An 11,016-nucleotide genomic window follows, 5' to 3' on the forward strand; every position below is an offset into this window, starting at 1 on the left:
AATAAAATAGGAAATTATTTGGAAAATTGGGAAAAATTTATTTTATTTGTATATAACTATAATAGTTTGGGAAATAGTCATCGTCGGTCATTTGACCTGGATAGTAGACATAGAAGTCGGTGACTAGGTTTTAGAATAAATGAAGGGGAGAAAATTATTTGAAAAATTGGGAAAAATTTATTTTCTTTGTATACGATATCCATGACTCATAATCCCATGAGTAATAGATGAAATGACAGCGAATAGGGAATCGATGCAATTGAAAAATTCGCGACTGACTCTCAGCAATCTTACAATTCTTTGAAATAAACATTTTGTTTCAAGGGGAAAAAATTTCAAGATATTCTAAGCCTTCTTAAAATCATCACAGTTATAACCCAACCTCACTGCAAATGGCACAAAAATTGAAAACTTTTAATTAAACACGAGTTCCAAAGTCCTCACCAAATTATTCTAACAGCATGGAATATCATAAACACTCAGAATCTATATATTTCAAAAATAATTTCCTTTGTACCAACCAGTTGTCGATCCCATCCCAAGTTAGAGACCTCAAACGAACAAAAATCTCTTGTAACTTTCAAAGAAACTTTCAAAGGAATACCAAACCTCGACCTAGGTACAATAACCAAGGTAAACCCTAAAAATAGTCAAAAAGTGTGCAGATAAAGATGATACAACTCCAGAATGCCTTTCCTCTAGGCTAATTAGATAACGTTCTTACCTCGAGTCAAATGTCAGAATTCTGGAAATTCCTCAAAACTGGTTCGCGCAAGAGGCACCTCTATCAGCTTCTGCTTCGCGGACAGGTCTGAGTAGCTTAGCGACGACACGCGAGGAAGAAGCACGTAGGAACAAGTGCATCTTGTCGGACGGTGGAACCGACACTAACGAGATGAGTCCCTCCGCCTCTCGATACCTCGAATCATTGCTGAAGGACGTTCTCGTTTTTACGAAAGAATGCCTAGTGACATATGGACGGAACCAATTTACGAAATTCTAGCCACGGACCCTCGACCAGTCGTTCCTCGAGCTCCCTCGGATGCTTGCGAAGGAAAATTTCCCAAGATGACGCAGCTTCTACACTTGTCCTTCTTCAGCGGAAAATTAGGCAACGATGCTTACGTAAATGAATTCGTACATCATTCTGATTCATTCTTGGACGTCTCCGAATCTGAAAAATATTTATTTATTTATTTATTTATTTATTTGGTGAATGGGGAGAGGACCTTTACTCTACAGGTAGAATTTTTAGTTATTGATAGACAAAATACATATGAATTATAAAAATATGAAAGAAATAGAAATTACCAATCTTGTTTCATTTTTCATTTTGTTATTATGCTTAAATTGCTTAAATAAATGTGTTATTCATTTTGTTCTTTCGGGAATAGAAGATTGAGCATGCAAGTAGTATTTTTAATCATTGGTAGATGAAATATATGAATTATAAAAATATGAGAGGAATAAAATTGATCAATCTTGTGTCATTTATCATTTTGTTATTGCTGTTATTTATTTTCTTCATTCGGGAATGGAAGCTTTAGTATATAAGTAGTATTTTTAGTCACTCATAGACAAAATATATATGAATTGTAAAAGTATGAGAGGAATAGAAATTACCAATCTTGTTTCATTTTTCATTTTGTTATTATGCTTAAATTGTTTAAATAAATGTGTTATTCATTTTGTTCTTTCGGGAATAGAAGATTGAGCATGCAAGTCATATTTTTAATCATTGGTAGACGAAATATATGAATTATAAAAATATGAGAGGAATAAAATTGACCAATCTTGTGTCATTTATCATTTTGTTATTGCTGTTATTTATTTTCTTCATTCGGGAATGGAAGCTTTAGCATATAAGTAGTATTTTTAGTCACTCATAGACAAAATACATATGAATTGTAAAAGTATGAGAGGAATAGAAATTATCAATCTTGTGTCATTTATCATTTTGTTATTATGCTTACATCGTTTTAATAAATGTGTTATTCATTTTCTTCATTCGGGAATAGAAGATTGAGCATGCAAATAGTATTTTTAATCATTGGTAGACGAAATATATGAATTATAAAAATATGAAAGAAATAGAAATTACCAATCTTGTGTCATTTTTCATTTTGTTATTTCTGTGTCCTGTCAGGCATATTTTGATACGTGACTGAAATAAATGAATGTAACAATGTAAAAGGTTTCATTTTTCTTTGAAAAATCATTTATGACAGCATACAGTGAATCTATACTATGTTCATATTTCAATAGTAATAATTTTGTGAGAAGAAATTGTACAATAACATTTGTGATGTCAATAAGGAGGATAAAGCTTGTATTTTCTAATCCATAAATTTAATTCCTACTTAGATGATTTTATAGTAGAAAACAAAGACAGTATTTCTCTTGGAAAAATTGTAGAAATTCAAATGCTGGTAGATCCACGAAAAAATTTATTTCGAAATTTTAGTAATTCTAAACAAAATTCTAATAGAAAAATTAGCGTAAATTGTAGTTAAAAAATTTCCAAGTAGAAATTAAATTAGGGTGTGTGAAAGTGCAGGATTTGTTGCACAAATGTTATTGTATAATTCCTGTTCACAAAGTTATTACTGTTCAAATATTAACACAGTATAGCTTCAATTTTGCTCCCCACTATAATTGTGACCCTACTTTTTCCTCGTACGCAATTCGGACTTGATATTACGCGATATTTTTAACTGGAATTTGGTATCCAGTATATATAAGACTTACCTGTACACAGACTGTCAACATTTAAATTCTCAAAATGGAAATTTCAACGGTAAATATATTTATTCGATACTTTTAATTGAGAAATATAAAAATACTTAATAAAAATTACCAAAAAATGAACATACTAAGAAAGTACACGTCACTATATCCTTTTTAAATCGCTTGTTTTCGGAAGTTTTCGCTGTTTCCACCTAAATTTGAGCACCCTGTACGTATCTATCGACACAGTATTACAACCTAGTAATTGTACTATCAATTATTTTCTGCAATAAAATTAACCCTTTGCCCTCGACGATTTTTTGGCTAGAGAAGAATAGAAAATCAAAGATTCTCTAGTAAAAAAACTGACGATACTTTTTTGAGCAGTAAATAAAGAATTGTAGAATTATTTGATTTCGATACCTCGTACACTGTTACATTACATTAAATTTGATATATTAATTAATATCGGTGTTCCAAATTTTATGAAATGGTGACTGAAGGTCACCTCTCGAGTGCAAAGGGTTAAAAATGGCGCCCAAGTGAAGTAAACTTACGCCTAGCAGACAGCAAACTGCTAAATTCCTCGTTCGACTGGTCACAGTCGCACAGGCGAATTTATAAACGATCCCACCACGAAATTATCGCTCGATCTCATAAATCTCATATAGAAACGATATATAAGCTATCACCGCAAATTGCAATCTTCCTTTTCTTTCTCGAATTTCTCCTTTTCCACGTGAGAATATAATGCAACCGTCAGAAATGCATAGACAACCGAGAAAGTGGAACGCAACTGGCGCCACGATTAAACGTCCATCGATGCAGTTAGAGGGACGGAACTAGGCCACGCAGCATCTCTTCTCATCCGAAATGACCTCCAGTTGCATAATCTCTCGTGTTTCCACACGTCAGTCAGGTGAACGATGCAAAGTTCGTTTAATTTTTAAACCTACATCCAGTTCGAAGGACGCGCATCGACTCGCGCATAAAATACATACGACCATTCTTACGTTGCTCGCTTTTTGCCATTGTCGCATACCCTTGAGAAATTCTACGGCTCTGGAACAGCTTCCAGGCCACCCTGATTACGTTGAAACATTCCACATGGCGAAATGAATTCTCGGACATAACGCTTACAGCGATCGTTTTGCATAGCAGCGAGCACAATTGCGTAACTATGACGGAACACCACGGAGACCATCGTGCGATGGCATTCCCCATTCCCGCCCCTTTTCCACGTCTGATCGAGTGTTCGAATATGGCTTTCACCGAACACGGAAGTTTGCACACGTGCGATTAATCCATATTTCCCCGTGTCTTCGTCATAGCGAGATAACGCTCGACAGAGCGCGCGAATTAATGACACAGTGACGAGAAATGTCCAATAAGGATTGGATTGGCCAGAATTGATGCAAAAATGGCGTAAGGATGCGACCGTTGTTTATTCGACATTCGATTTATTCCACATTCTACACGCTTTCCCCGCTCTTTCGTTACAATATCGCATAACGCGTTCTATAATGACGCCTGTCTTCACGCACTTTCGTTTCTCGAATTTCAAATTACGCGGGCGGAAGAGAGAAATTATAATTATAATAATATCGTGTGTTTTCCTTGATCAATGGAAAATTTTGAACGCGAACCTGAACGGATTTACATATTTTAATTTATGTATATTTTATACCTAATTTATATAATTTATATATAATAGGCCTGATTCGTTGTTACAGAGGAACGATTTCGAAATTGCGTAACTAGGCTTCTGTCAGCGAGACGTGTCACTGAGAACGATTATTAATGGACGACCAGTTTTCATGACAGTTGCACGTCGTTTTCGAGTACATTACAGGACGTGTATTGCAGTATCTAAGGTATTATAGTATATTATAGTGTATTATAGTATCTCGATCATCGAGAGACGTGGAAGAGAGGAACAACGTTTATTGGATCGATAGATCAGTCGATTGACGGCTGAAAAATAGCAGCAGGTGCAGCTGACACCTTTCGAGAAAAGTCGGTATCGTATTTGGTACAATTTGGTAATCGGGTACACAGCGATAACAAGGACGGTAGCTGAGATATTGCACGGTTGTACTTTCTCGACAGTGGCACGCGACCATTGAACTATCGTTCATTGCGTTGCTTTATGGCAGTGTGTTACATACTTGGGAAACGAAGCGACGGAAAAGGGGTAGTCCCGTTGGGACAAGATCGATGGTGATCGCGAGCAGCTCGATCGATGAGGGTACAGTGGTTACTAAAATGTATGTACAGCGATACAGGGTGGACCATGCAACGTGTAAGAGATTAACCGTTTGAGTGCCACGGGTCATTATTGTTTCCCAATCGATATTTGCCAAGCGGCGCGATAGCGCTTGTCATATTCCGTGTCCAAAAATGCCGAGCGGCGCGATAGCGCTTCTCATATTCCGCGTTCACCAACCGAGTGCGCTATGTGAACTTCGCAGCTCAGAGCGCTGGCACTTTTGGACACAAAATAGAAGAAGCGCGATCGCGCCGCTTGGCACTCAAACGGTTAAAGAAATAACAAGGAGGAGGTAATGACACTTGGTTCTTGTCAAGTTGACAGTGTTACCAAAGACAGGGAGAATGGACTTGCTATGAAGGGAAACGAAGTGGACCACCCTGTATAACAGATCTCCTGTAACATTGAAAATATTACGTTTACGTTGTTTTAAAAAATGTATTGTAGAATGTATATTAATTATTATATGTATTTAATGAAAATTATTTTTAAAATAATTTTTGCACCACTAATTTGCATAGTGCGAAATTTTTAGAACGCAGAATCTCAAGTGTTGTAGGAGATCGGTATTTCTTTCTTTTTGGTAAGGTATTGGTTTCTCACGGACGGAGTGTCTAGAGCTAGGTCTAAGCTATATATTCGAGATTGGACTAATTACGATTCGACGCTATGAACGACGGATATTCCTAAACCTTGGTTCTATCGAGATAATTCGCTTCTCGATTCGTTCTGGAGGAACGAGGACGCGCGTTAGCCAGGTTCCCATGAAAATCCCTGAAGTTTGTTGAGCTATCTGTGTGCTGGATCCTCGAGGAGGATCCTCTAGTGAGGATTGTCCGATGGTAGACCCTTGATGGCGAGCGCTCCGCGGAAGAATGGCTTGAAGATCTCTAGCAGAGTCTGTGTTCGACGGGCTGAGTTCTGAAAAGCGTAAACAGATCATTCTTCGTTATGGTGTTATTCGATGGGGAATATTCGTCGCATATTGAGGAATATTCGATAAAAATTGAGCGAAAATTTGGAGAACATTTGATGAATATTCCATATATACTTAGCAAAAGTTTGGCGAAAATTCGATAAATATTCGACCTATACCTAGCAAATATTTGGCGAAAATTTGATGAATATTCGACGTATACCTAGCAAACATTTGGCGAATATTTTATAAATATTTGACGAATATTCCACGAATATTCGACGTATATCTAGCAAGAGTTTGGCGAAAATTTGATGAATATTCGACGTATACCTAGCAAACATTTGGCGAATATTTTATAAATATTTGACGAATATTCCACGAATATTCGACGTATATCTAGCAAGAGTTTGGCGAAAATTTGATGAATATTCGACGTATACTTAGCAAATATTTGGCGAAAATCTTATAAATATTCGACGAATATTCGACGTATACCTAGCAAAAGTTTGGCGAAAATTTGACGAATATTTGATGAATGTTCGACGTACACTTAACAAAAATTGAGCGAAAATTTGATGAATATTGGACTAACATTGAATAAAAATTCGACAAACATTTTCCGAATACTTGAATCTCTGACTCACATTCGAAGAAATAAGCAAATGTTCAATGCAAAGCAAATTTAAAGCAAACTTGTCGAAAAATTGATGATATTTGACAAATATTCGAGTATTCAAAGCACACGAATCGAATATGACCATTCGAACATTCGACGAAGCTTCGTGAATTCATAGATGGATTGAACGCGACGAATTGAAGGAAAGTTGAAACCCGCGAATACTCGCGCGTATTCAAACGCATGCATCGAGATCGAGAACGGCTCGACTTCGATCTCACGATCGATACGCGTGGTCAGTCTCTGGGATTTTGCAAGAAAATCGAGTGAAGGGTGACACGTTTACGGTAATTAGTCGAGCCGGTGGAAAATCTGCGAAAGAAATCGCTGCATCGGATATAAGCTCGATTGCGAGATAATCCTGGCAACGCCCAATCCTTCGGCTCGATGAGAAAATATCGATATCCCGTCACTCTGACAGGTCAAAGTCTCCATTGGGCAAGCATCGGAGCCTCACCGGCGGCTTTAATCGAGTTAGGTTATAACAGGTTTAACTTTCCCACTTACGAGTATCACGCTACTGACGATCTTGCTGATGTTGGTTATCAGGGTGAAACCGGTACCGAATACGTTCGGCGGTATTTCCAAGGACACCTTCGTCCTATCGAATTCAGGGATGTCCTCCGTGGTCGTCGAGATCGGTCCCTGGACATAGATAAAAACAGCCAATGACGATCCGACTTGCAAAATGCGCGCACCATGACAGCAACGCTGTCATGGAAAGAAAAAGGAAAGGCAACGCTCGATCTCAATATTCTCTCTCTCTCATTCCCTCCGTTTCCCTCTCCGGTCGATCGAGGACTCGTTTACGCACCGATAATATATCTATAGTACCCCGCCTTGTCGCAATCGTATCGCCATACGCGTAAACCGATCCTGCGAATATGGCGGTGGAAAGATCGAGATAACCCGAGTCGCGATCCATCTCTTCTCTGCTATCTCGTCGAATGAGTTCGTTAAAACGTACGTTAAAAACTCGACTCGTCGAAGAGGCTGTTAAGACACGCTATCAGCTGTCATTAGATCACGACTCGATATCTACCACCGATCTTTCCACGGATGAAAATGCACGCTGCAATGTTGGAACATGGTCGGGAAAGGATGTGGGATTTCAATGTCGTTCGCAAGAGACCAAGGTACTCGACTGGTAGACAAAAAAACATGATCGTGATTTTATTTGACAACAGTATCAACATCCATTATTCGTAGGATCGCTTTAGCAAAGTGTATACTTAGAGCGATTAAAGGTAACTCTATTTACATAAATTCGCACAACAGGTATCCTAGGTATCCGAGACGCGTGGGTCCCGCGGGCAGCTACCCCTGAATAATTATTTACAGCTCGCATAACGGTGAATCGATCACTTAACGGCGGCTATGGGCCGGAAGTGGCGAGTGACAGAGGTTAGGGAGATCTCTTGCTCGTGTTTCTAAAGATTAGATAACTGTGTCACAGGGGTGGGCTTGTCACAGAAGGGGAAGCAGATCCTGGCGTTCTATCGGCCGAGCTAGAAAGAAAAATCCATTGTCGTACAGTTCTGTCGTTTCACAACCGTCCCCGGGGGTCTTTCTTTCTCATCTCTTTCCATATAGCTGTTTTTGCGTTTTAAGATGGATGCTTAGTTGCGTCTAGGATCCTCTGTCAAGCGTTGCTGCTCGATGGTCCCTTTGGACGTGTCCAAAAGCCCAGGGTCCAACGTCCTCGCTCGCACCGCGTCCGCATTTTAAGCCGTATAATACTCTCTCTGCGGTGGATCGTATTCGTACTGTTTGTGCACAACAGTCAATTTAATTGGCGAGTTGTAGCTTAGTCACGAGGAATAATAATAGCCCCGAAACGCGCTCGTCACCGGGTTAGTCCAGCGCAAGGATCGAAAGCGTGTTAGTCCTCCGTTATCCCGAGCAAGACTCTGTCACGGTTTAGCTTTGACGCTCGGTGGGTTACGTGCTCGCGTAACTTTAACACGGCGCGTGAAATGATCGTCAAAGGAACAATTTCAGTCGACGAAGCTATAAACAGGATCGTGCCATTAATCGTGAGCGTTTCCCGCGCAAATAAAACGCGATGCATCGTGCAGGTGAATGAAAGGAGAGAAAAGCGAAATGAGAGCCCCCTGTAGCCGCTGATCCCCTTGTTAATGCCTACTTTCATGCGGTGCGACTTTCGATGCCGAAGAGAAAACAAGCAAATTGGATAAAGAAACAAAGACTCGTTACTGGTTGCCATTAGCGAACGGCAGAGACAACGAGCATGCGTCTCTCCGCCACGGGCGACATTCGTCACGGGTGGCAGCCATGTCACACGTACCGGAGTGGAGAGAGAAAGAAGAAGAGAGAAGATTTTAAGAGAAGAATTTAAGGGAGATAGTATCGTGATCCTACCCCTGCGCCTAAGCTCGCATAGGCCCCGGGGTGACCCACAACGGGGGCATCGTGGCCGTGAGCACTGGGACCGGAAACAGCGCCGCCCTTGTGGCTCAGCTCTGTCAGGCTGTTCAGAAGGTTACTCAGGACGGTGCCGGTAACTCCGCTGTTGTCGTGGTGGCTGACACCTAAATCTAACGAACACGTTGACGGATTAATCGCGATCGAAGGATTTCGAAGAGAAATTCCTCCTCTCATCTCCCGTTCGTCTCACCTACGCCGTGACCACCGTGACCGCTGTGAGCGGCGTGAACGGCGTGAGCTCCGTGTTCCAATTTACCCGCCAGTCCAGCGGACACGCCAGTTGCGATGGAGCTGAGAGGTGCCAATTTCGACAGGGCTGCGTCTGCCAATCCGCTCTTCGTACCCGCGATCAAAGTTTGAGCGCTGTGTATCACAGGTCCGATGCTTCCGCTCGCGGCCTGGATCTTGGCAGCGACTAGGTCGCTGATGAACTTGCCCGTGGCCGAGTGCTTCGTGTCGATGCCGTACGCGGCGTTCTTCACCTTGTTCGCGTCTTCCAACGCGATGAGAGCCTTCGTCTTGGAGTCGATGAACGAGTCGAGCTTCTGCAAACAGAAACTCCGCGTGAATGAAATTCCTCGGCCAGTTAGCTGTCATGTCAGCCGGGGAAGAGCCTTACGCTGAAAACGAAGTTGATTATCCCATTAGACACGCCCAGCTTCAACACACCGATCTTCCTCTTGTCCCTGTCGCTCCTGTCCCCATCCGCAGCCTGATCATCCTCAGCCTCCACGATGTACACCTAAACGGAACGACTCTCGTTAGCCTGCATCTCGGTACAGGAAATTCGTGGTGGAATCGGTCTCATCGTGGAAACCACTTTCCCCCTGCGATCGCATTAAACGCGACGAGTGATGCGATGAAATTGAGCAACCGGGGAAAGGAGAGAAAGGATCAAACGTTTAGAGCTGCGTTTAAGTATATAATAAGCAGTCGGTGAAACTTCAAAGTGTTTCCAGACGATTGTCCAACGAGATTCCGTGGTGCAACGTGGATCGATTGTAAGGAGACAAACGCGGCCAGCTGTACGTGCAAGCTTTTTAATTACAGTCGGAGAAAGAGCGAAGCTATGGCGGCTGCGTTGCGCACGACCACGTGTGCGCGTCAGAATTTTAGTTACGCGCGCGTATCCGGCCTCGCGTGTCTGCGTGCGCCAAGTTAGTCAACCACTTTCACTCCTCGCTCGTTTCATCGCCGCGTCGTGCTTCTCTCTTTTCCCATTCGGTCCCTCGGACTCGTCTCTGCCATCCGTCTTTCTCCATTTCCAATTCCGCCGCCAATGAATCCCGCCAATTCTCCGGCTACTCGAATGGGCAATGACACCGGGAAATTTCGAATGTTCTCTATCGAGAAGAGGTTAAATTGAATTTTCTCAAGCTTCTGCTTCGACCAGTCGCGACAGACGGCGGGATAATAAAACTTCGAAATACACGCTTTCACTTTCGCGAGTCCCAACCGATCCCGACTCACGTTTTGGTTTCGTTCACGCGTCTAGTTTGCGAGATTTGCTGCGTAACGACCCGATCGTGTTCACCAGTATTGACCCGAATTTTACGTCGTTAGTCGATTCGTCTTACCTCGTTCAATGGACTCAGGTCCTCCGGTTCAGCTTCCCGCTTGTCCACAGGGCTGCAGTGCACGTAGGCGACCAGCAACCAGAGGCCAAAGAGTACGCATGTTATCCTCATTTTGCTGCTTCCTTCGGTTCTTGCTTCCTTGGATTTTCTCTGTTCTGTGGAAAAGCGCGGTTAGTGAGCAAGTGGGACCGTGGCGAGATCGCGTTCGAGCAAAGTGACACGGCGAACTCGAAATGTCAAGTGAAAGGATGGCCGAGGGCCGGTGGTTGACCGAAAAACCCACGAAAATCGGCGGAAACCGCGTGTCTAAATATATGTAACCAGTTCTAGATCTTTCCCGAATGCACGACTGATACGAGAAAGAGCATCTGGTGGCTCGTTGTCAAAGAAAACGCGTAGA

The 11,016-nt window shown here is 41.9% G+C and overlaps 1 protein-coding gene across 1 annotated transcript; it reads right to left on the reverse strand.

Moving 5' to 3' along the window:
- Window positions 1-5,818: 5,818 nt before the first annotated feature.
- On the reverse strand, window positions 5,819-10,727 carry LOC108555288 (uncharacterized). The gene is made up of 6 exons (XM_017910863.1): window positions 10,617-10,727; window positions 9,659-9,781; window positions 9,230-9,584; window positions 8,974-9,149; window positions 7,099-7,236; window positions 5,819-5,917 (listed from the first exon to the last, which is right to left on the reverse strand). Exons 1-6 carry the CDS (start codon window positions 10,725-10,727, stop codon window positions 5,819-5,821), a joined length of 1,002 nt encoding a protein of 333 aa, XP_017766352.1.
- Between the last annotated feature and the right edge of the window lie 289 nt (window positions 10,728-11,016).

This window comes from Eufriesea mexicana, unplaced genomic scaffold (assembly GCF_001483705.2).
Source record: "Eufriesea mexicana isolate 0111107269 unplaced genomic scaffold, ASM148370v2 scaffold107, whole genome shotgun sequence".
Taxonomy (NCBI): Eukaryota; Metazoa; Arthropoda; class Insecta; order Hymenoptera; family Apidae; genus Eufriesea; species Eufriesea mexicana.